The 26,986-nt window shown below is 36.6% G+C and overlaps 1 protein-coding gene across 1 annotated transcript in view; it reads right to left on the bottom strand.

Annotated features, from left to right (window-relative positions):
• The window catches only part of THOC2 (THO complex 2), a 159,277-nt gene that overhangs the window by 16,776 nt on the left and 115,515 nt on the right, over positions 1 to 26,986 (bottom strand). The window contains exons 16-32 of the mRNA XM_006862851.1: positions 23,792 to 23,876; positions 23,173 to 23,266; positions 22,247 to 22,327; positions 20,074 to 20,170; positions 17,734 to 17,851; positions 16,782 to 16,961; positions 15,739 to 15,903; positions 11,486 to 11,761; positions 10,386 to 10,527; positions 9,794 to 9,951; positions 4,677 to 4,805; positions 4,205 to 4,336; positions 3,937 to 4,121; positions 3,259 to 3,437; positions 2,913 to 3,015; positions 1,658 to 2,088; positions 1,391 to 1,449 (exon numbers count right to left, since the gene is read on the bottom strand). Coding sequence (XP_006862913.1) covers positions 1,391 to 1,449; positions 1,658 to 2,088; positions 2,913 to 3,015; positions 3,259 to 3,437; positions 3,937 to 4,121; positions 4,205 to 4,336; positions 4,677 to 4,805; positions 9,794 to 9,951; positions 10,386 to 10,527; positions 11,486 to 11,761; positions 15,739 to 15,903; positions 16,782 to 16,961; positions 17,734 to 17,851; positions 20,074 to 20,170; positions 22,247 to 22,327; positions 23,173 to 23,266; positions 23,792 to 23,876 — 2,614 coding nt within the window. The remainder of the gene's footprint in view (positions 1 to 1,390; positions 1,450 to 1,657; positions 2,089 to 2,912; positions 3,016 to 3,258; positions 3,438 to 3,936; positions 4,122 to 4,204; positions 4,337 to 4,676; positions 4,806 to 9,793; positions 9,952 to 10,385; positions 10,528 to 11,485; positions 11,762 to 15,738; positions 15,904 to 16,781; positions 16,962 to 17,733; positions 17,852 to 20,073; positions 20,171 to 22,246; positions 22,328 to 23,172; positions 23,267 to 23,791; positions 23,877 to 26,986) is intronic.

The raw sequence follows: 26,986 nt of genomic DNA, 5'->3' as shown, positions 1-26,986 counted from the left end.
TGGCTGTAACCTGAAAATAAAACCAGCTACTTCTTGTGAGGATAAATCTCATGATGGCATTATCAACATGAACATCAACAATAAAAACAAAACAAAACCATGTAATGGAATTGTAATGCTGAGAAAAAAAGAAAAGAAAAAACTGTATATACTCAATGCAATAAATAAAAATATATTTCTGCTCAGAATTTATAAATATATGTACATGCCACATTTTCCAAAACTTAAGCTACAGGTAATTTAAGAGGCTTAAGAAAGCAAAACATTTTTTTCTCCACGAAGTTTAAAATAGTGGAGATCATTGTACAAAAACAGTGTATTATATTTTCAGTTTTTCTTTAATTGGGAGGTTTCAAATTTTACTTTACTTGCAACTCTAAAATATACATTACCAAAAAAACAAACAACCAAGCTAGAAAACAGTGGCATTATATCAAGAAAATAAAATGTATTCTATAGAAAATTACTTTTTAAATTTTTTTGCAAAGTGCCTTAGTGAATTTTGTACCTCCCACCAAAAAAGGCATTTAAAACAAAAGAAAAAGAAATCAATTACAGTATTCCACCAGTGCTCTTGATGAAGAATTAGTAACTTACAGTTTTAAAAGTTCAACGTACTGCAAATTCAAAGATTCCATGAAATTAGATGACTTTAGATTTAAAATTAAATATGGAGCAAGGAATGGCTACCCTGAGTCTTCAAGAAGGCTACACCCACGATTTTGTGCTGCAGTTGATTGAATGCCTGGGGTTTCTCTTTGCTGGGTGGTAGGACTGGATGCCACATCTGCTTTTATCGTAACGCAAGGTTCAACTTGATGGGAACCCAATGGGTATAAACAAACCTCCAAGGGAAGATAAACAGAAGCTGCATGCTCACTGAATACACACAACTACAGCAGAACTGATCACCAAGGAGACTTTACAATCGAACTCCTTTCAAGACTCCTTCTTAGCTTGATGAATTCAGAGGTATCTTGTTATTCTGTATCATCCAAGAAGTCTTCAGTGCTATATATTCTTCAATATTTATGCAGAAAAATAGGCTTCATTCTGCCGAAAAGATTCATTTGCTTGTAGCTACCATTGCACTCCAAAAATAGACTGCTTAAAGCAGCGAGGCACTTCTGGGTAAAATTTCTCTTGTACTTTGAAACATTATTTACAAAATTAGTGCTAAGTCCTTGAAGTTTTAATATTTTTATAATAAAAATACTCAATAGCAAAAAAAATCAGTCCACCAATATAGAAAATATTCATTTTCTAATGCATTATAAAACCTCCAGTGACTCCAGTGAATACTTGGCACAAGACTTGAAGGAAGTCAGGACACTGGTATTCCAAACAGGTGAGCCTAACATGGACGCTGCCTTCCTCAGGCTATACTAACCTTTACTGTTGAGGAATGCGATGGAGAAGGGTGAGAATCAATTTTGCGGCGTTTTTGTTCTGTTGGGACAAAAAGAAAAAAAAAAGAGTTCAAATCAGGTATGATTCCAATCTTCATTTTTTCCAAGCAAAAATAACTAACCAACTCTCAAGGCTATCTAAACTAAATAGATTCCCTAGCAAAGTTCCTAGGATAATTTAACAAAATAAGGAGACAAAGACCAAGCATACAGTAAAAGATAAACAAATAAAAAGAAACACAACTTGCCCCGTTCAGGTTCTGCAATATCAGATCGGGGAACAGGGGACTTCAATGACCCAGAAACTGGTGGTTTTTCTCCTCCTTTAGCATTTTCCTTGGATTTCACTTCCTTTATTATATCTCTTTCTCTGGATGGCTCCTTCTCCCTTTCTTTTTCTTGAGTTGATTTTGATTCTACATTGGGAACAGTGGTCTTAAATTTTTCATCTTTAGCTTTTTCTTCCTTCTTGAACTTTTCTTTTTCTTTGTCAGATTTTGGTGTTCTTTCCTTGGTCTCTCTTGCTTTTTCATCTTTATTCACCCGCTCTTCCTTTGGTTTTTCTTTACCATCTTTACCAAGTACCCTGGCCTCTGGAGTAGTAGCTGGAGTCTTTTCTTTTTTCTCTTTTTCTTTTTCTTTTCCTTTTTCTTTGTCATTTTCTTTAACAGTTTTGCTGCTGAATGATAAAAACATGAGACTTTAAAGCAAATGATCTTAACCCATATTTCATGTTTAAAATCATAAAGGGCTTCTACTGATATAAAAAATTCTATTACTAAGGGTGTTGTTGTTGTTAAGTGCCATTGTGTCAATTCTGACTCATAGTATCCCTCTATAGTTTCCAAGAAGCATCTGGAGGATTTGAACTGCCAACCTTGCAGATCAAACTGATACTGTGGTCCAGTGCATCATGCTGCAATGCCACACTAGGACTCCAAAACTAAGGGCAGCCCTTTGAATACTAAAGGACATCTTTAAAACAAGTAGAAAGCACATCTTTATCCAGTAGGTTGTATATAAACAAATTACTTGAAAGCAGATTTAAAAGAATGGTGAAGGTGATACTAGGCTTCATTTTTTTAAGTATACATTCATAACCGTTGAGGACAATAAGGTCATGGCAACAGCCAAAAGTATATCCTGCAAACCAACCAGGGATGCTACAATCTGGAAATGGGTTACTTGGCTAGACAGAAGACTTTTCTTATGTAATAATCTATAACCAGATTGTTGGCAGCAATCACTGAAACCTAAAGTTTTGTCTGCTTGGTTTTTCTTATTTGCCAACTACCTTCTCCTGTATACACTAGTAGGGAAAATTAAGTCTCAGAATTATAAAAAATGCAGGAGGGTGAATGCATCAGACAAATAATGACATGCACCGAATTTCAAAGTCTAATATAAATGATTTCATAGTATTTAACTACCATCCCCTTCCATTTATGATTACTGATATTGATTATATGATAATTTAATTTTAACATACGGCAACTTTCCTACCTGTTAGAGCCACTATTTCCATTGTTTGAATTCCCTTTCGGTGTGGCACTAGAAGCTTTGTTGACAGCTTTCACACTACACTGAGATCTCTCCCTTGCTTTATCTGAAATAAAGGCAAGGTTTTATTTGATCAGCCCGTAAACGTAAACAAATTACAATTTCACAGCAAAATGGTAAAGAGATTAATTAAAAATAAATAACAGGTTGATTACTTCCTTGACAATTACATACTTCTACCAAGTAAATTTAAAAAGTAATACTAAATCAAGATATTTCACTTATAATGAAACAAGATGTTTGTTTGTTGAAGTAAAATGTATTATTTTCAAATTTCTACTAAGCATACCAGTCTCCTCAGTACTGCTTTCATCCGATTTGGATGCACTTCCTATCAACGATGAAGAAGGCCCACCACCAGGTCCATTTTGTACACTGGCAACTGCATTCCTCGGAGGCGTGTCTTTGTGATGAAACTCATTTTCAGGTATCATGTATGACTTTCTACTTTTCAACTGCCCAGAGTAGCTGAAAGTCGCACAAAGTGTTTAAATATACAAGCACAAATCAAACAAGACAAACATGGGTCTTAAAAGAATAAATTTAACAAGTTACTCTCTTCGTTACTTGGTCCTAGAGAATAAAAATATTAATTTTTCAATAAGTTCTTCAAAGTCTTTATAGAGAGATAGTTTGTTAAAAATAAAACTCTAAATATAAACTAACACTTATATGGACTTTCCTTTTTGTTACTGAAAAACTGATAACTCAACTGATGATAAAATTAAAGCTTCTCCTCAACTAAGAAATATAAGTATGACTTTTGTAACTATCATCCAGTATAGACCGGAAGTTGATAATCAGAAGTGGCAACTCTCACCAGCCTGTGGGAACATGATCGCATAATCTCCCATAATCTCCTGAAATAAGGCAGAAGATAAACTTCAACACTGTAAAACATTTTAAAGTCTTCAGAATCCTTTTGTCATCTAGTCTCATAAGTCACATTAAAGTAAGATTGTGTTACCCCATAGCCAATGCATATAGATCAGGCCTCTTCTCTTTTTCTTCTTGGTAGATTTTATGCACTCTTCTTTCCAAAGCTTGACCCAGGTTCAAAACTTTTGGGTACCAAGGCAGTATTTTTGTTAGCACAATTAAGATATTCCTGATGTGAGTATATTCGCCTGTTTCAAGGCAATGTACTGATGCCTACAACAAAAATTAAGATTACAAATGTGAAAGCACAAAGAAAAAAAAAAAACCACACCTTTGAAAACTGAATTCATTTTTACCTTAGTTAGTTTATAATGCCATTTATGTACAACATGTCGAAAATTTTCATAGTCTAATTGATCAGCTTTGTTTCCACCATCAAATCCAGTTGCCCGTAATATGGTAAGGAACCCTGGATAGTTTCCACATTCCTTTTTTAAAAAAAAGCAAAGAATAAAAAATTGTCACTTTAAAAGAAAAAGTGAGTTCTATAAAATAGCACAAAACTGAAACAGGTATTAATTAAGATTAATGGTTTTATGTGAAAATGTGATGTGTATTTAGATAGTAAGTAGTTTCAACATAAAGGTTCATCTTATTTAATGATAATTCAGAATGCCAATTTAAACTAGGATTTAAAAACATAGCACTTTTTAAACACTGTTTGACAATTCAATCTTATACTTAGCTCTAAAGACCGAACAATCCAAATATTACTGGAAGTCCTCATGTGAAAAGTAAACTACCTATATAGGTACTTATTAGTTATACCTTTTCATATGTGCCTCTATCACTGTGCCACCTGGTAACAGTCTCTAACATGCAGCAAAGAAATCTCCCATATCGACTAGCTTCATTTTCAGTACAGCTTGCAACCGTATAAATTATATCAGAGAAAACCTATAGGAAAAAAATACAATTGAAAAAAACAAATTAAGGTCAACGTTAGTTCAAAACTTAAAAGATCATTTTATAGAAAATAATAATGAGCTAACAGCTAAATTTAGTCAGATTAATGTTTCTCTTTTAATCTTTATATTTGTAGAGACCTTTGAAGATTACAGTTTTTTATGGGAAAATAGCACATTCATTCATAAGGCAACTAAAAAAAACATCTATATAGAAAGCTGATTTACAATGACAGAAGAAAAAGCTATAATCATTATTAGAAAATAACTTATTTAGCAAAGATTTAGCCATAGGTATTACTGAATTTAGGGGGACTAGTAAGCAGAGTCAAGGCAAGGCTGATAGAAAGTAGAAATTGGTATCTGACATGCTGAAACAAGACATGTTTTTAAACCCAAAATGCAATCTTTTATTAAGAAAAATCACATGCAAAGTCTGCTAATGTGACTATATTGAAAAACTTCACTACTTTTATGTATGTTGGGTTTTTTTTGTTGTTTTTTGGAGAAGGTGCGAGTTAGGAATAGAGAAGAGGAGTCTACCTATAAATCAAACATATAAACCCAAAGGTACAGTTAATAGCTTAATCTTGAATGATTACATACCAAGCACTATTATTATATATCAGGCACTATTTAAAGCTGGAGTCTTGCTGTGGCACTGTGGGTTAATGAGCTGGACGGAAAAGTCAGTTTGAACTGTAAGGTTGGTAGTTCAAGCTCACCAGCCACTCCTTGGAAACCCTATACAGTTTCGCTATGGGTTGGAACCAACTCAACAGCAATTAACAACAACATTTAAAGTGCTTTAATGGGTGGTGACTAGTGTAGTACTAACAAAATCTTAGGAAACAGATACTATCACTCGGCATTACAGCTAAGAAAATGGAGGCATAGACAGGTTAAATAACTTGCCAAAGATCATAAAGGTAGAAAGTAATAGAGCTAGGAGAATAAACAAGATGGAGTATCGGGTGTCAGCAACAACACAGAATACTGGACCAAGCAGGCTCAGGCGATGGTCCCAGAACTCTGAACCACATATAAAGGAATATTTAGAAAGTTGGAAGGCTTACAGCTAAGGGAATTTGTAGCAGAAGCAAGAAATCCATTGCTCCCAGAGTGATCATCTTGGGTGAGACCGAGCAGGCAAAGGATCAGAGCAGCCACAGATGCCTGACAGAACCACGGAGATAAACGTGTGGACGTTCTTTTTTATTTTGTATTTGTTCATTGGTCTCTCGCTGTCTGTGCACCTCCATTCTGATGACTAGAGGTGGTGCCTGAGTGAGTGGACAACCCCCAGAGGGTTCCATACGCATGCACACAGATCTCCTCGAAATTTAAAGTGACCGTTTCCACTTAAAACCAAACGGCAGTGCAAAATGGCCACAGCCGGCCCCGAACTGTTTATCATTAGGAAAAAGGCCTGAACTGGGATTGTGGAGCGGGAATGGCAGACTAAAAAGGAAACAGGCCGAAAATTAAATCCTGAGTTAAGTCACAACAACCAACAGAGGCATCTTGAAATTTCTCAGGAAGAAGAGTGACAAGGGAAGTCCACCTCCTGATCAAATCTACTTGGAGGCAACCAGAAAGCATAAAAAATACCAAAATACACACCCATCTAAGTACAACTAAGATAACTCCTGATATGCCCAAAAAACAGGAGCAGATGACCATATCGGCACATATCCAAAAACAAGAAAAAGTGACTGAGGTAAATGAGCTGGAAGTAGACCTAAACTACAAAATTGAAAGATGAACAGGTTTTGGAAATGCCTGAGAAGGAATTCAGAAAAATGATTACAAAATGTATCAAAACACTATACAATGGAATTGAGAAAAATAAGGAAGAAGTTATGAAAGTGCTATAGGAACAATCAAATAAGATAGACAACAGCATTGGAAACAATTCAAAACCTACAGAAAGAGGTCCAAACGATTAATAATAGAATATCAGAAATGGACAGTACACTGAAAGGGTAAAGGAGTAGAACTGAAGAGACACAAGCCAGAACTATTGAACCTTCTCAATACTACTAAAATAGACCAGAAAGCACAAAAAAGGGTAAAAAAAAAATCTGAAGAAGTTCTAAGATTCTTGGTGGACAACCTCAAGAGGAATGACATAAGAATTAGTGGCATTCCAGAACAGGAAGAATCACATAAGTCGAGAGAGGAGATAGGTGAAGATCTTCTGGAAGAAAATTTCCCTAATATCCTGAAAAGCAAAAAGAGAAACATTCAAGAAGCTCAACAAACCCCAGGAAGGATAGGCCCTAAAAGAAAATCATCAAGACATATAATAATCAAGCTCTCCAAAATCAAAGGACAGAATCCTAAAAGCAGCTACGGAAAATGAGAAGTGTAACATACAAAGGCAAGCAAATCACATTAAGCTCAGATCTCTCAACAGAAACCAGGCAAGCAAGAAGGCAATGGGGAGACATATATAAAACCCTGAAAGAAAAAACTGCCACCCTAGAATCCTCTACCCAGCAAATCTGTCAATCAAATACGAAGGTGTAATCAAAACATTCCAGGATAAACAGAAACTAAGAGATTTTGCAAAAGCCAACCCTGCTTTGAAAAACATCCTAAAGGAAGTTCTGTGGACTGAGAACCAACAAAAACAGACAACAACCAGATAATGACGTACATGGCAGCATCACCCTGAACTAATTGACAAATGGAAGAGTCAAGAACAGAATAAAATGATAAGAACAGATGATATGGGCGGTCAGTCTATGATCAAAACAATTACAATGTGAAAGAACGTAAACAATGAGGAACAGAGATCCAGGTGGAGAGAAGGACAGGTAGATTACAGGATAAAACAGACTGTCTTAAATCGAGGGAAGTGTTAATGTAATATAAGGTAACCACAACAGTGGGGCTGGGGTGGGGGGTTTAGTTCGGGTCTTGGGGAGGACACCACAAGAAGGGGTAGGAGGTGAAAGAACGAGATAGATAGGGGAACAATGAGACAGGTTTGCATGGCCTAAGTGGGACAGAGGTAAATAGTGATGCATGCTCAAACTTGGAACAACAGGGCTCTGTGATACAGGGATCTAGGCATAGTTTAAAGAGGGGAAATAATACTGAAATGCTTGCCTGTCTTATGAATATCAGTTTCCCTTGCCTACTATTGTAAAATAGACACTTGCATGGGATAGAAAAGAATGCTGGGAAACATGATTAGAGAAAACTTGTAAGCCCATCTTCTGCCTATAACTGATTAGAATACCTAAAAGGGGTTCTAGAACTTGCACAGCGAAATAGGCCTCTTGCAAAGCCTTTGCAGAGTATAGGACCTTAGGTGGAATCCTGAGTCCCATCCAGAACCTTATGAGGTGGGACACCCCCACTAACAAGGACAAGCAGACCAGCCTGGAACAGCTAGAGTGACATAAGATACATCTTCAAAGTAAGATCACCAAGAAAAACCCAAAACAAAAATGTCAGCTTGACTGGCTACTACAAGAATAAGCAAGCTGTTCGCCAGGAAGCCATCAAGGCAAGTAATCAAATTCCTTCAGAACAAACTCCCCTCTAAGACTGAAACTCAAAGGGAACACACGGACACACAAGTAAGCTTACTGGTGACCACATTAGTCCATTGGTTAGTGGAAGAGCGGGAAAGGGAGCAATGAAGAAATGGGCTGAGTTCAAACACAGTCCATTGAATCCTGTTGACATGGAGATGAGAGAGAGAAGAGGAAGGGCTGGTTGGTCCAAAATGTGGTGAGATCTGAGGACACTTGAGACCATGGACAAGGACATAACCACAGAGGGCTAGAGCTGAGATTGAAGCATCCAGCTGATAAGAAGTGGGGGCAGATGCACAAGAACACCCAAACTTGCGGACAGTACCCATTTGACCTAGCCTTGATTGTCAGAACCCAACTAGAGAAGATTTAAAAAAAAAAAAAAATTGGGGGGGGGGGTGGATAAAGGAAACAAGGGTAAATTGCTACAATTTGATGACCCTGTCCTATACTCATGAAGGTAGTAACTAAATAACCAACAGAAAGGGAAAGAGTCTTCACATCAAGTATCAATGCTATCCCCTCTGTACACAGGGTGGATAGGGAGGGACAATTTGGACATTGGTTACCTAAAATGAGGGGGTGATAGAGGCACGAAGTGACTGGCTTACAAAGTTTCAAGAGGGAGTTTAGTTTAAGAGTGGGGATGGGGACGGGGACGGGGACGGGGGGAGGGGAGAAAGAATCACCACTGAATAGTTTTCATCTTCTCTAGATGGGTCTGGTGAAAAGAGATGGGGATAAGATTCATATGATTCAATAGTGAATAATTGTTATCATGACTAATCACGACTGTCACATTGTTGAGGTAGAAGTTTTTTAACAAAACGAGGGAGTGGTTAATCTTACAGTCCAGAAACAGAGGACCCTAGGACCATCAAGGGAGAAGAGCACAAGGAGAATGCGGAACCTTATCCAGACAAGCAGCGACGCCAGAGACAGAGGCAGCGAGGGGGACATGGAGAGAGGGAACGGCTGAAGACTCTAAATTCATGGGAAGAGAGGGACTAAGAGCTGGTGGCCATGAGACAGACTTGCAGAATGTGCCCTTTGGAGGTGTAAACTATTATTTATGCCTGAGTGGTTGATTTTTTTGTTTTTTGTTTTTTAAAGAGCTAAAGTGAGTAGAGAGAAATACTGTTAACTGATGATACATGGAGGGGATTATAATCATTGTAATGAAACAAGGTGTATGATTTATTGACTGTAAAACTGATGATCTGCCCTGTAAACTTTCACTCAATCCACAATAAAAACCCCAAATAAAAAAAAAAGAAAGAAAGAAGGTAATAGAGCTAAGTAAGATTCAAGTTCAGGCATTTGGCTTGAGTTCATGCTTTTAACCACAGTAACACTTCTTACAGATTATAATGTTTACCTATCCTTGTGTGAGAGTTCTTTTTAAAAGGTTGCAATAAAAATTACTTACTCGATCATAGCAGAGAAGTGTGGAAAAATTTGGAGTTTTCTGTTGATGTACCAATTCAACAAAACGAGCACAGTAAACAGCATCAATTGCTGAAAATATACATCGAGGAAATATACACAGCTGTAGAAATTTTGTGATGGTCTCATTTTTGGTAGATTCTAAAAAATAAGAGAAGAATATATTAAAGAGGTAAACTTACTCCTCTAGTGCCTGGACAACATAATAGGTTTAGTGTAGAAAGTACTATAAAACCACACACTATTTATAGTCTGTAGCAAAAGGTCACACCTAGGATAAGATTTTCATTCTTAGTCTGAAGACATTTTTCTATCTATAATTTCTGCAGAAATATAATTTTATACAGAAGAGCTGAATGATAAACTGCCAATATTTTAACTGTAACTTAATTAATGTCACCAGCAAACTAAATTGCTTCCTTCAGTGAGCATGGGAAGTTGATTCTGCTTAATGAATAAACAAAGAACAGAGTGGTGAACCTCAAATTGAAACATAAACATAAATACACTTCAAGACCTGCAAAGTTACGAAGATTTTCTTTTGTAATTTAGCAGCAGCAATTCTATAAACCTACTTGCTAAAAGCCAGTTGTCCTTTTCCAGTTTTAGTCTTTGTAGAACTCGCTGTACATGTTCCATCTGCTTCTTTTCTTCTTCAAGAAGCTTGTCCTGAAGGGCAGTACAGCGTTCCTTCTCTTTTTTCTTTTTATTTGGAGGCTACAAAGTATAAGTTAGATTCTTTTCTAACTGTATGCAATTACCTCCCTTTTTAAATGTACAGTTTTAAAAAGATAAATGCTCAAACATTATAATCCCTTCAACACAGATACATAGGTCTAGCTGGATACGCTACTTTAAATTCCATTCAAAACAAAGCCATTGTACCCCACCACAACAGGCCACCTTTCCAACACTGGTATCACCAGTCTTAGGCATGGAGTCCTCTTCGACTCTTTGCCCTTCATTCCTATATTCAAATTGTTGACAAATCTTTGAATGCACTTCCACTGCCTCCACCATAGTCTATATGCTCTCAATACCTCACACTCAACCACCCAAAAAGCCTGGCCTGCAGCGTAACGGAATTCCTCCCTCTATGAAATGCATCCTTCATATTGCTGCCATGAGTAATCTTTCTGCAGTACCATTTTAACTATTATCTTCCTTGCTTAGGAATCTAAAATTGCTCTAAATTTTATCAAGTTTACTTTTCTAGCCAGCTTTCATAACCCTATATAATCTGCTCCTACCATAACTGTTCAAATTTACCACTAGTTCCATTCATTCAATAAAACAAGTCTCCTTAAAACCTAGACTGCATCACACTTCTGATGGAGTCTTGAAGTGGCCTCATTATCTGCCTTTATATATCCAATTCTATCTTTAAAACGTACCTGGCTCAAGAGCCACCACTTCAATAAAGCCTGCTCTCCCAATTGGAATCACATCAATCACTTTATGTTGCTAATATCTTCAGTAGATCAAAACCTCCACTCCACCACTTTACCAAAACCCTTACCCCCGACTCATTCAAAGGTTCTCATCAACCTACTTAAGAAAATGCTATATAGCCACAATTTAGCTTTAAAATGAACCAGAGCTAAAACAATTTCAAAGCCAGTGTAATGGTATGTCATAAAGTTATCGTGCTTGAGATAATACAATAAAATCCTACCATTTCCTGATTGTCATCAATTGCTTTCATCTGGATTTTCAGTTTATTGACTTCTCTTTCATAGCTGGTTTGTGGAACTGCAAGGTCATACATTGTCAATGACCAGAACGTGGCATAAAATTGAGGGCTGATGTCATCCCAAACTTTGGAAATGTGCAGAGAGACCACTGCTTCATGAACAGGAGCCATCACCATCTCACATGATGTGATATACTTATGAACTTTATGTTGCTGTTTACTTCCCTTTTCTGATTTTTTAAGTTCATCATATTTTGACTAGAGATAAAAAGTTAAAAAAAAAAAAAAACCACAATTTATAGCATTGATTTTTATGGTAAAACATCTTTATTCCCTTTTCAAGAATTAGAAGATCACCAATCTCTAAACTGTTCAGGGAATTCTACCTTTTTACCAACACTTACTTTATGATAAATCATATCTGGTAATTCCACTCTTTAGCCTTATGAGCTACCTAAGAGTTTTTCCGAAGACTTTTATGGAATCTTACCAGTTGAGTACATGAGAGGGTATGTTTCCTCTCCCGTCCACTACCCCCACCCTATTCCTCTTGCTCTGCTCCATCAGGTATTGAATATGTAGGGTGGGCTTCCAATCCCACTTCTGAGATAGTCAAGGGAACCAAGTCAAGGATCTGAATATTAGTAAAGAGGCAGAATGGAACCAGTAAGAGACAGCCAAGATAGAATGTAGTATTGTTACATGTAGTTCCTGTCAGCTTTTAAAATTTGTCAATTAAGCCCAATCAACATAAAGAAAGGTTATTAGAAGGTTACTGCTAAGTAGGGTGGCCAGATTTGCCCAGGGCAGTTGTTGTCCGAGATAAAAGACTTTCAAGATAAACCTGGGAAAGTCCCAGATAAACCAGAACCATCTGGTCACTGTAGTGCTAGACCAAATATGATTTTATTCTTGTCAACAGCTATGGATATGTACAGGAATTCAGTGGCTCCAGAGGATAAGCATATATTGCTAACCACAAAATTGGCAGTTTGTGTCCACCAGCCACTGTGTAGGAGAAATACTAGCCGTTGTGCTCCCGTAAAGACTAAAAATCTCAGAACCCTATACAGGGTCCCTAAGTTGGAATCTACTTGATGGCACTTAACAATGGTTATGTGTGTGTAAAAAGAGAAACAGTAGCTTCTTTGGCCTGATCGGCTTATCTAATTTGAGAGGAGATTCAGAAGAACGTACTCTAAACCGTATGAGAAAAATAACCTTGAAAACCCTATACAGTTGCTGAGTTGAAATCGACTTGACAGCACTTAACAACACAATGTGAGAAGGAACAAAAACATTTGCTATGGAATAGACTCCGACTCATAGTGACCTCATGTGTGTCATTGTTGTTAAGTGCCGTCGAGTCGGTTCCGACCCATAGCGACCCTGTACAGGGTTTCCGAGGCTGTAAATCTTTACGGGAGCAGAAAGCCTCATCTTTCTCCCGCGGAGCGGCTGGTAGTTTCGAACTGCTGGCCTTAAGGTTCACAGCCCGATTCGTAACCACTACGCTACCAGAAGAACTGTTTTCAATGGCTGGTTTTACAGAAGTAGAACGCCAGATGCCTCTGGGTGGATTCAAACCTCCAACTTTTTGGTTAGCAACAAAGCATGTTAAACTCTTATACAACCCAGGGACTCCAGTACAATGGAAGGGGCTACAAATTAGCTCAGAGCTTATCCCAAGCAACAAAAATATACAATAATAAACCTCAGTTGTTGCTATTGTCTCATGTCCTACAGTCTCTTCAGAATGAAAGATCACTTATCTCAGAACGTTTGTTTGAATTAGCCACCATCCTTGAAGATGATGCTTAACTAGTTTCTTTACGACAAAGAAACTGTTTGTGCTACACATGGTACCAAAAATTGAGAAAGTCAGAGGACAAAGATTCCACTTCTAGTTCTGCACTATGGTGGGTACATGAGGCTCAACAACTTAAAATACTGCCACCCTCCCTCCTGGTGTGGTGCTATAGGATCAACACTGGACTGCGAACTACAAGGTCAGCAGTTCAAAACCACCAGCTGCTCCATGGAAACACTATACAGGGTCATATGGAAAATATGGCCTTGGCGATAGAAATGATGCTGGAGAACGCATGATAGAATTCTGCAAAACCACTGATTTACTCATTTCAAATACCTTCTTTAGACAGCATAATAGACGATCTGCATATGGACCTCACCAGATGGAATACATAGAAATCAAATTGACTACATTTGCGGAAAGAGACCATGGAAAAGCTCCATATCATGAGTGAAAACAAGGTCAGGGGCAGACTGTGGAACAGACCATCCATTGCTCATATGCAAATTCAAACTGAAGCTGAAGAAAATGAAAACAAGTCCACAAGAGCCAAAATATGACCTTGAATAGATCCCACCTGAATTTAGAGATCATCTGAAGAACAGATTTGATACATTAAACACTAAAGAACGAAGACCAGAAGAGTTGTGCGATGACATCAAGAACATCATACGTGAAGAAAGCAAGAAGTCATTAAGAAGACGACAAGAAAGGAAAAGGTCAAAATGGATGTCAGAAGAGACTCTGAAACTTGCTCTCCAGCGTAGAGATGCTAAAGCAAATGGAAGAAATGAGGAGGTCCAAGAGCTGAACAGAAAATTTCAAAGATCAGCTCGAGAAGATAAAGCAAAATATTACAACAAATGTGCAAAGATCTGGAGTCAGAAAACCAAAAAGGAAGAACACACTCAGCCGTTTCTCAAGCTCGGGGAACTGAAGAAAAAATTCAAGCCTCGACTTATGTTATTGAAAGATTCTCTGGGCAAATTATTGAATGATGCAGAAAGCATCAAGAGAATATGGAAGGAATACACAGAGTCAATGTACCAAAAGGAAATGGCTAATGTTCAACCGTTTCCAGAGGTAGCATATGATCAAGAGGCAATGATACTCAGGGAGGAAGTACAAGGTGCATTGAAGGAATTGGCAAAGAACAAGGCTCCAGGAATTGATGTAATAAAAATTGAAACCTTTCAAGAAAGTGAGGTAGCACAGGAGGCACTCACTCATCTCTGCCAAGAAATTTGGAAGACAACTATCTGGTTGACTGATTGGAAGAGATCCATATTTGTGCCCATTCCAAAGAGACGGCTTAGCAATCCTCCAATGCGCATGCACATGCGCATTCACTATCCTGTAAGTCTCTTCAAGAGAGGTGCTCATTCACCCAATAGGATCTCCAGAGTAGCTTGGATGCCAGACCAGCAGAACTATAGCCACAGAGGAACTCCCTTTTCAAAGTGTAGCATGTGGTCTGAGGATATTAAGTTCTGTTTTTCAATTTCCATTTCTTTCTCTAAATTTTCTATTTCTTAAACAACAAAGATAGACGATTTTACAAAGACTGGAGATACCATATTTATTGCTTCGAATGACCTGCTCCATTTTCTGACCTGGAAAAGTTCAGGCAACCTGTTTGCTAGAATTCAATATAGTGTGCTCACTTCTTAGTATAGCATTGGACAAGGCAGAATTCTGAGATAAAGTCATTCTCTCACCTCAGTACTTTAAGAAATCAGGCCCTCTGTTGTATAGCTGAGACTGATCAACTGTGTGTGGGGGGGTGACGGGGGGACGGACTGTTGTATTAAAGTGGAATGAAATAGACCAGAACAAGAAATATGAGCACATCCTCCTAGAAGCTACACAACAGAGACTGCATCGATATTTAAGGGATTTGGGGCAGGTAAGTTAAGTCTTTCTGTTTGTCCTTCAAGGCAGTATAGGTCATCAAACAAGGATATTATTATCACAGAAACAGTACTCTGTGTACTCAACAAGAGTATTTGTTAGAATGAGGTAGTCAGATCCACCAGAATTAGAATCATCTAGTGCTTGTTTTAAGAAAACATCAGAAATCCCCAGGCCCTAGTCCAAGTTACCCAAATAGAATTTGTGAACTTGAGTTTTTATACTGAGTTTTTAACATACTTCCCTGGTAATTCTCATCTTCACTAGCGTTTGAGGACTACAGTTACAGAAGGCCAGTAAGATATCTGGAAAACTGGTGAAGTTGTAACAGCTAAAATTAGTAAGACTTTATTTTTATAGAGACATTTTCATTGGACACTGTTCAAAGTTGAGTATGAACAAAAGAGTAACACTCCAAGAAATATTATCTATACTTCTGTCAAACTAAAATGCATTTAAAAACAAAAATTATGCAACAATTTTGAATGGCAGCAAGGATACTTGTACTTACTGAAATATGGTGTGCATACATTGGCCTAGACAGGAAAAATGCTGCATCATGGGGTGTATGAAATTCATTGCAGAGCACATCAATTGAAGGCACTCTCTTTATATAATCTTCTGTGCTTAGATTAGATGCCAAAAATCCACCAAACTGGACCAGGGTATCATGACACTAAATTGAAAAAAAAAAAAAAAAAAAAAAAAAAACAGTCTTGATTAACCAACACAAATATTTTCCAAAATAATTAAGACACTATTTGATTAACACTTAAAGAATGCAAATTTAAAGCTTTAACGAATTTTAGAGACCATTTACAAGCAAAATCACAAAATCACAATCATATTACATAATACATTGAGGCACTGATTGGTTGACTTACCCAAAGCCATAATAGTCAACAAGTTTCAAGCCACTGTTTATTAATTTTAAAGGAAGAATTAGGTACCTAAAGCATGTAAATAATATACATAGGCAAACAGAAGTAATGCCTTTCTTTGCCTTTTAAAGATGAAATTTTATCAAATGTATTTAAAAATATTAAACACCCAAATCTATAATTAGTCTACAAAGAGAGAGAGAGAAAAAAAAGAAAACATGTACTCTGTTGTAATTGAAATTCCTTTTCAGATATCAGGAAAGATATGAGAACAAACAACTTGAAGTTGCAGCAATTTAATGCGAGAATTATTTGAAAATAATAATTTATCATATTAGCTTTCCTATAGCTGCTCCGTGGGAGAAAGATGAGGCGTTCTGCTCCCATAAGATTAACAGCCTCAGAAACCCTGTGCAGGGTCGCTATGAGTCGGAACCGACTCCATGGCACATAACAACAAACAACAATAGTCATCTCTTATATAACTTTAATTTGCATCTATTTCTGAAGTCAATCAGAAATATGACTTATTTCCTGAATGTCTATTTTACACCAGTACTGTTTCATACTCGTATGATGTGCATAACATGACACTTTTCAAATTACATCAGTCTATATTTTATTATATCCAAATAAAACAATCTACATAAACACAGAAGCCACTTTAACTTGCCTGATCATAAAGCTTTCCCACAAGTTTCAAATGTTTCTCTCCACCTTCCTGAAAGATTACGCCATTCCTCTGTTGAGCCATAAGTAAACACAAAGGAAGTGCAAGATCATGGTCCAGTAGTGCATCTTTTAGCCTCTGAGAGGATTTTTTAGTGTTTCTGATCTGGCCAAAATAGCCACCCTGTACAAGAGAAGACATAAATTTATCAGTGCAAAGTACATAACACATGCCATTTGATTTGAAAAAGAAAAACTTGAGTTACAATCTTTAAAATAAAAATCTCAAGACATTCTGTGTTACTTAGCCTTCCCCTGTCTACATAAATTTATTTGACTACACTTCTTGATATTATGTGCTTTCAAGTCAGTTCCAACTCATAATGACACTTTATAGGGGTTTTCGAAGCTATACATCTTTTTGGGGCATAAAGTCACATCTTTTTCCAGTGCAGCAACTAGTGAGATCAAACCACTGACCTTGTGGTTGGCACTCCAGAGCTTATTGTATGGAGCCACCACACTAGTGACACTAGTTCTGATTACTGTCACTAGCTTGAAGACAACCGTCCATTGTGTTTATAAAGTACTTCACATTTCTTTGTCCACACTGCAGTCCCTGATAAAGGATTATTCTTTGTTCAGTGTGAAACAGATTTAACAACAAAGTAACTACCTTCAGGTTTAAGTCTTATCACAGACCACACAGGACAGGGTATTAATTTCCCTTATAAATGTATAAATGGTCTTTCACACTTAGCTTCACTTAAAAAAAAAAAAAGAAAAAGATTAAAATGACAGGTGTATCTCAATTTTTAAAAAGTAGAATGTGCTGGTGAAGGGAGGATATATATGGCTTCATGTTCTTCTGGATTGTCTGAATTCTTTAATATGGGCATGCACACCTTCAAAAAAATTTTAAAGACAATAAAACAATAAAAAACAGCAAAACTCACCTCAGCTTTTAGCTGTTCTCCACCAGTCATAGCTTCTAGTTGCTCCATTGTCATTTCCTCTGTAATTTCTATTCCTGCCATTTTTTGTACCACTTCTTTCAATATCAGCAGGTCAAAACTATTTTGAAAAGAAACAGTTTGTAGTTGAAAATTTAAAATATAAAAGGGTAACATATTTAATGAGTACATTGATAATCCACAAATTATTTGTATGAGAATGTAGGAGAGAGGGGTTTGAGTGGTTTTTATGGGCAAAAACAAAGGAAAAGTTGTATCCCTAAAACAAGACCAAAAATTATTTGGCACAAATGTTTATAATTTACATTTTCATCTGAAAATCATTTCTAACTGAATAGGTTGAAAATATAAAAATCAGTGCAACACAATATTTTTAATCATTTGAGGATAAGTTACATACATCATTGCCCTTTACCCATAAATACGATAGCATGCATTTCCTAAGGACATGGATACTCTCTTACATACTATAGTACAATTGTCAACTTTAGTATGTCCAACACTGACACAATGCTTGTATTGAATCTAATGTTCATGTTTCAGTCTTATCAGGTGACCCAATAATGTCCTTTTATAGCATTTTTCTCATCTAATACAGGATGGCCAATATATTTTTTATGGTATACAGGTAGCTTTCTACAAAATCCACTTAGTAAAAGGAAATACAGGTGTAGAAAGGACATACACACTTTGAAGGGAGGGAGGGGAGAAGGGAAGGAAGAGCAGGGCAGGGCAGCTCCATGTTACAGTATTAAGCCTAAGATGGCAGTACATTCTAGTTAAATAGTGAAGATAAAGTGAAAATATTCCTAGGATTCCTACAAAACAGATTTTTCCAAAGTTAAAGCTCAACATACTGAAGGCACAATAGACAAAATAACAGTTTTTCTAAGATTCTTATCAAGCGCTTACTCTCTCAAATTGCCTGGCTTTCCCTAAAGAGTTTTCAAACACAATAGGTCCCTCATCCAAATTAGTGTACAAGTATGCATTAAATCTTTTCTGTTAATTTTTCTTTAAACTGTCTTTTAATTTGGAGTCCTGGTGTGGCTCTGTGGGATAATGCACTGGGCCGCAAGGTTGGCAGTTGAAATTCACCAGTTGCTCCTCAGAAAACCTATACAGGGTCCCGATGAGTCAGAACCGACTTGACACCACTTAACAACAACAAATCTTTTAATTAGCTGACCACAAAAACTGTATTAATGGTACAAAAAACTTGAGCTACAGATTCGAAACCAATGTGTATTCCCCTGGCCTATAAGCCCAGAGTAGAATGTACAGGTATAGCCAATAGTGAGACCAGCGTAAGTAATAACTGATGTACTGATGAAATTCTGAGTCTAAATGCTAATTTTTAAAACTGTTCCCCATAAGCTAAAAGAAGCATCTGTCAAGAATTATGTAGGTTAAAAAAAACAACCAAACAAACAAAAACGAATTACATAGGTAATGCTTGCTTAGTACACCTGATAAATATTAGGGATTTTTTGTTTTTAACCCAAAAGCTTTGAAAAACACTTTGTAGTTCTTTGATTCTAGTCTGTCTACTGCTGGCAAATTTAATATACATACAAACTTAAAACAATAAGCACTGACACGAGCCCTCAAGAAAAGAATAAAATTCAGTATTTATAAAGAAAAAGAAGATGTTATCCAAAAAGTATATAAATCATAAGTATCTCTATAGTTTACATTTAAAAATTAACTGTTTTACAACATATCCACTTTCAAAAATAACATACACTTTCATACCAAATATTCTACTTAAATGTCAACCACTGTCCAGGAACATAATCAGTAATGCATCCTCTGTCATCACAGGATGTACAATAATCCTATTTAAAGGGATGGCCCATTTATTCAAAAGCACATCAGATAATCAAAATGAGTTAGTCTCTTTTTAGTGATTCACAGATATAGCCAAATAGTAAATTTATCACTGTTTAAGAAAAACGTTTAAGTATACTGTAGCAGCTGCTGTTGCTGTCCAAAAAAAATGTCGGTGTGTTGCTTCTGGCTCATAGCGACCCTGTATAGGGTTTCCAAGGAGCAACTGGTGGGCTTGAACTGCTGAACTTGTGGTTAGAAGTCCAGTGGTTACCCTACAGTGCCACACCAGGACTCCAGGTTGTAGTAGAGTTTATATTAAATTATAATTCCTTTTAACAAATTCCATATAAATAAGTGAGCAACTATTCTACGTGAGCCTACAACCAACCAACAAGCAGCCTTTCAGAATAATAGCCATCCCGATTTCCTAATACCACCAGATGTACTCTATTTATTGAATTTTATTTATATACAGTTTACTATGAATACCTTTTGCCTGCCTTCAGCTGATTGGCAACATATTGAAGAAGACCAGCAAGATCAATTGGATATTTACGAAAAACTGCTCCACAGAAACTAGCCAGACCTATATGAAGTAAAGAATAAGATTACTAAAAGATCATAAAAACAGAAAGCATAACATTAAGTGTAGACTAAAGTTAGCGTTCAATTAACTCAAATTCTAAAATTAACAAAGGTAGAAATGAATAATTATATTGCTGAGGTCACTGATTTAGAATTTTATAATCAATAATGTTTATTGAATCAAGAATTATACTGGGCATTTTACACCGATAATCTCAATCATTGCAACCAACATCCTAGGTTCATAGAAACTTACTGGTGAGGCAAATTAGGAACAGAAACGTCAAGTATATTGCTCAAGGTCAGGAAGCTAGTATGAGGCAGAACAGTGATTTAAACCTATGAAGCCTGACGCCAGACAATACATAACCTTGGAGATGGTTTAGTAGTAAAGTTAAATAAACAACAAAACTCTCCCTCAGATATTTGAGTCAAGAATGAAAAGTCTCGATGACGTGGAGAGATGGAGCAGTTGGGGACTTTGGACACAGACAGGGAGAGGGACTGTGAGCTGACAACTGGGAAGCAGGCTTGTAGTGTATACGCTTTATTTGGTTGATGATGCATGGAGGGGATTATGACCAGGGCAATAAAACAATATAATCAATGTAAAACTAATGTTCTCCCATGTAAACTATCACATAATTCACAATAAAACATTATAAAAAAAAAAGAATGAAAAGTCTCTTTTTATCTAGGAGCATGCTACTAGTAGGATAGGGGCAAGAAGACAGATCTCAAGACAAGAGGCAAACAAAAGACCAACTTTAACTAATAATGCTTATATCATGAATAGAGAGGAAACCCCAGTCCAGAAAGGAAGGGAATCCTAGTAAAGTCAAGTGACTTTACAACAATTATTTCCTTGGTTGGTTAGTTGGTTATGTGCTATGGAGCCGGTTCTAACTACAACAACACACAAAACATAAATCCTGCCCTCCAGGAGCATATAGTCTAGTGGTGGACACAGAAAAGTACAATGAAATACCTATGAGTATAAAAGTTCCCTGGAACAGACATGAGGTCAACCAAATTAAAACTTGTAGGTAAGAGCTTAACAGGGAAAGCTTTCTGAAGTGATCTCTAAGCTGAAATCTAGTGAAAGAATAGAAAATGGGATGAAGGAGTGAGAGGGCAAGAAAGGGTATTTCACACAGAAGGAATGACATGTGCAAAGGGCTTTGAAAGTAAAGGTATGATTGGAGCCTAGAATATTAAGGAAGTGGGAAAAGATGAGACTGGAACAGTGAGTAGGGACCTGATTCCAAATTAACTTATTTGTATGACTTATTAAAGATTTCAGACTTTAAAAGGCAATGAAAGACTCAGCTATCAGACATGATCAACTGAAAGAAAACAGGGAACTGGCTTCTAGAAACCTAAAGTACAATAAATAAAAAGAAACAAGTATAGGTGTTTGATCAAACAATCAAGTTTCTGTTCTTTTAATATGACTAGAACCTTGGGATGAAAGGTACACAAGGGAAATCAGTTCCCTTAAGATCAATTGTTTGTTGTTTTTGTGAAGTGCCATCGAGTCAGTTCCAACCCTGTATAGGGTTTCCAAGGAGCAGCTGGTGGGTTTGAAGTGCCGGCCTTGTGGCTCAAACTGACATTGCGGCTCAGCACATTATCCTGCAGTGTCACACCAGGACTCCACACTGGCCTCTTGAACTGGGAAAACGACAAGATACTATGTAAACCTGCTAATACACCCATGGAAGGAGCCTTGGTAGTATAGTAGATAACAAGCTGGGCTGCTAACCAAACTCAGCAGTTCAAATTTACCAGTTGTTCTGTTGGAGAAAGATGAGGCTTTCTGTTCCCGTAAAGATTTAGAGCATCAAAAGCCCTACATACGGTAGCTAGGAGTTGGAACCAACTCAATGGCACACAATTACCACCACCACTACCATAAACGCAAGGAGGTGGATAATCTATGGAACAAACCCAGTGATTAGACATTCTCAACAGCTGATAAATAGGCTCATGAAAGTCTCTAAGCAAAGGTAATGAAATATACAATGTGGCAATTACCAGAGACAGAAATTTTACCTATGAAAATTAAAATACTTACTCTGAAGCCAGCTTGAGATGGTTGTATCATCATGCTTCATTCTCTCCTTTTCCGGATTAGCTAAAGCTTCAATGATACAGTCTTGCATTCATTAAGGAAAAAAATTATGTTGCTATGTCTCTAACATAACCTGACCCAACCCATAGTATTTTGAATCACCAGATATGTATGTCAAAGACTGACAGAAGAAGAATTGATGCATTTGAATTGAGGTGTTGGCAAAGAATAATGTAAGTACCATGGACAGCCAGAAGAACCAACAAAATCTGTCTTGGACGAAGTGCAGCCAGAATGGTCCTTAGCAGTGAGGATGGCAAGACCTCGTCTCACATTCTCTGGACATGTTATAAGGAGGAGGAGAGCATACTTGATAAAGTAAAGTGTCAGCCAGAAAAGTAAAGACCCTCAATGAAATGGATTGACAAAGTGGCTGCAAATGAGCTCAACAATCAAAAGGATAGCATAGTGTTTCATTCTACTGTACATAGGGTCACTTTGCATCCGAACTGACTTGATGACACCAAGTAATAATAGCATTTCTACTAAGATCCTTAAAACAAAAAGTATGCCATATGTTGGGGGAAAATGTTTGCTTTGCATTATTACAAATATATATATATATATATACACACACACATACATACATATATATACACAATAATCTTAGCACCAACTTTTCTTCTTTAACCTTTTACTCCCCATCTTTCAGCAAGCAAGATACATTCTACCTATTATCATGATGTTTGGTAAAACCAACATCTCTTCCTATATACAACCCAAAGACAAAATCTTTTTGATAGAAAAATAATGACTGGTCAAACTTCAGATCAGCCACCTGAATCTACTTCAAATGGTTACAAAATTAAATATTCACTTTTCAGTTCTTTGAAATGTAAAACTATGTATTTATAACTTTGAAAGGATACAGGCCAAGACATCGTAATTCAATGAAGTGAGGTATTTCAATGAATCTACTACAGGTGTTATTAAGTTATCATACTTCTGTATTTGTGACAAGATCTGAAAGACAGCAAAAAAAAGGACAGCGTTAATTAAAGAAGAACTTGTAGTGTGGAAATTCTTTTTTCAAAAGAAAGGGGAAATTATGCTTATAACTAGTTTCCCTCAGAGATGATTTTTTAGGTTTCATTTTACAATTAGAAAATAATTCCAGGAAGTCTGAAACTGGGTTTTTGGAATTAGGAAAGCTTTTATCATAAGTAATGTTTTAGAAAACTTTCTAAAATGAATAATGTCACATATCTGAATTGCAATGAAATGCTGTTCAAATGTTTCTAAAAGATGAAACGAGTAATTAAATTTGTCATCGAAATTTTAACAGTAGCACTATTACATGGTATTGGAAAGTTAGATCATTAAATATATTGTGATATGTTTTGCTTTTATCATAACCACACAATTTTATTTCCTAACTCTCCCTCCCCCAAAACTACCTAAAATTTTAAAACATAGCATTCCTTTCTGCCTACTACTTTAAGAAAAAACGAAAACATTCCTTAAAATTATATCAATCTCAAAACATACATAATCAAACAAAATGGTTGGATTGCTGTGGCTCAATTTCCCAATTTGTCTTCCAGAAGGCTTCACATTTTCCTTAGTTAGGCGCCTACAAGGAAAGAAAAAGGTGACAGGCAGTACCTTAAATAAATTCTCCCATAATTCTGATCATTTTATTACATAATTTGGGGGAAAATAATTCCTTCCCATATATCCAAAACATATAAACAACTACATACATTATATTCTTTACTGCAGAACTTGTGCTATTCTAGTTAGGCATTCTCACAGAGGGTTACTGAGATTATATAAAACAACTTAATATTTGTAAAATACAAATTTCTCATTTTTATGAATACTCGAATAAGCATTTGGAATCCCAGTGTGGCGCTGCAGGATAATACACTGGACTGCAGGTCAGTTTGAACTGAAAGTCAGCAAATCAAGTCCACCAGCCGCTCCTCGGAACCCTATAAAAGGTTGCTGAGTCTGAACCAACTCGAAAAGCACTTAACAACAACAAAATAAGTACTGAAACTCTTCATACACAAGTTCCTAGCATAGCAAGTCATAAGTAATGCTCATTTATGAATTTAGGGATCAAGATATCAAATTTGGCATTAATGTAACAATACCTCATGCCATCTGGGTCAATAAGCCTAACAGACTAATAGCTAATGCTGTGCTCCTTGATATATAAATTTTAATATTCTAAGCAACTTTTTAGAAATCAATTCTATTCCTTTCCTTCCTCTGTTCAATGTTCTTTTACCAACATTCTGGAAGTATCTGTGAATATCATGCTTGCATTTCAAAACAATTATTGCACAGAATCTTAAATACTTCTGATGAAACAGTTACATGTAAATCTAGAAACTTGAAAATGTTACATGTGACAAGAGGGAAGCTTTCTAGAATGAAAATGTAATGGAGCATATTCTGAATTCAAGATACAGTTCAAAGAACTATACTACATTCTGGAAGTGACAAACTTAATATATCAATTATCTCAAGAAGCTTATGACAAACCTGACCCGTCAATCAAAATTGTATAATCACCAACTACTTTCCTGTCTCATTCTCCATGGTCTAAGCTTCTTTTTCACACAGAAAAGAGACCAGTTTTTAAACTTTGTCTATACTCTGTTCTACCTTCAAACTTATCCCCACTTCTCTCCTTATTCCCAATCCTACTATTTCTGATAGCCCTCTTATTTATTTGCCTCCATACTCGAGAGAAAAAAACAAGAAAAATAAAAGGAATATTTTTTTTGTTACACTGTAAGAAAAATCAAGAGTACATTAAATACTCTGAACACATTCTTCTGTAGTAAATTAGATTTTTCATTCACTTATTCACTCATTTATATGCTACCTCCATGGCAAGGCAAAGTGCTAAGCACTAACGATACAAGGATAATTAAGAACAGCTCCTTCTCTCCAGCTCTGTCCAGCTGGGGAAGCAATTCTAAAATCATTTTTAAATTTCTATATAAGAAAAATAGTAAATTACAGAAAAGTTCCTATTATATGCTATCAATAGTATAAAAAGGGAGACTACTGTGCTACCTTGGAGTCCTGGTGTGGCGCTGAAGGATAAACACTGCACTGTTAATCAGAAGGTTGTCAGTTCAAACGCAAATTAGGAAATTCTATACAAGGTTGCTATGAGTCGGAACCAACTCAACAGCACTTAACAATTACACTACTTCATTGTAAAGAAAACAAAACTCCTCACAACTGGACCAATAAATAACATCATGAAAAACGGAAAAAAGATTGAAGTTGTCAAAGACCTCATTTTGCTTACATCCACAATCAACTCTCATGGAAGCAGCAATCAAGAAATCAAACAACGTACTACATCTTTAAAGTGTTCAAGTACAAAGTTATCAGTCTGAGGACTAAGGTGAGCCTGACACAAGCTATGGTGTTTTCATATGTGTCATATGCATGTGACAGTTGGATAGTGAATAAGAAGATCGTAAAGGAATTGATGCATTTGACTTATGGTTTTGGAAAAGAATATTAAAAGTACCAAGGACTGCCAGAAGAACAAACAAATCTGTGTTGGAAGAAGTACAGCCAGAATGCTCCTTAGAAGCCAGGATGGCGAAACATCGTCTCTCATACTTCAGACATATATTATCAGGAGGGACCAGTCCCTGGACAATCACGCTAGGAAAAGTGGAGGGTCAGTGAAAAGAGTAAGACACTCAATTAGATGGATATGCACAGTGGCCGCAGCAGTGGGGTCAAGCATAGCAACAATTGTGAGGATGGCTCAGGAGCAGGCAGTATTTTATAATGCTGTGCATAGGGTCGCTATGAGTCAGAACTGACTTGACAGACTCTAACAACTATGTCTGCATTAGCTTGTGTATACATAAAAATTACCTAGAAAAATAAACAAGAAATTAAGCAGTGTTTACTTTTTTCCTTTGGAAGGACTACGTAGATGGGTGAAGAGGTAGTATAAATATATCTAAACTGATACTAACCTAAAGCATACAATTTTTATAATTAAACTTCAAACAGTCTACTGGGAAGTAAAACTAACATAATTCATATTTTAATAACATGAAAAAATAAAGTATATAAATAGAAAAAAAGAGACATTTTTCAAAAAGTTTGATTCCTTTATTTGTACAAACACATCTATGAATGTGATGGAGCATACAGGGAATAAAGTGATGAACACGTCTTGAACATGACCAAATACCTCAAGGCAGTAAGTTGCTGGGCCTGGGAGTTCAGGACCATAGTCACAGGGAATACAATGGTCACCTGGTGTAACACAGTCCAGCAAGGCAATGTTCTATATCCTACTTTGTGAGTAGCAACTGGGATTTTTAAAAAGTTCATAAGCAGCCATCTAAGGTGCAACGATTGGTCTCTCCCAGTGTGGAAGAAAGAAGAGTGATAAAAATTTGAAGATACCTGGAATCAACTAGTGCAATGAACCAATGGAACATGTGAACATCAGTCACTGCAACTATGAGACCAGAAGAACTAGATGGTGGCCAGCTACCACTATCATCTGCTCTGAAAGGGATCACATTAGTAGGCCCAAATAGAGTGGGAGAAAATGTGGAACACAACTCAAATTTATCAAAAAAAAGACCAGGCTTTCTGGTCAGAAAGAGACTGGAGGAACCCAAGACTGTGGCCCTTGGTCTGGAACAGAATTCACCCTTGTGGCCCAATTTTCAGTCAAAC

The sequence above is a fragment of the Chrysochloris asiatica genome, unplaced genomic scaffold, assembly GCF_000296735.1.
Source record: "Chrysochloris asiatica unplaced genomic scaffold, ChrAsi1.0 scaffold00051, whole genome shotgun sequence".
In the NCBI taxonomy this organism is placed as follows: domain Eukaryota; kingdom Metazoa; phylum Chordata; class Mammalia; order Afrosoricida; family Chrysochloridae; genus Chrysochloris; species Chrysochloris asiatica.
Note: the sequence above shows the minus strand (reverse complement) of the source record. Positions and strands in the feature narration are given on the sequence as shown.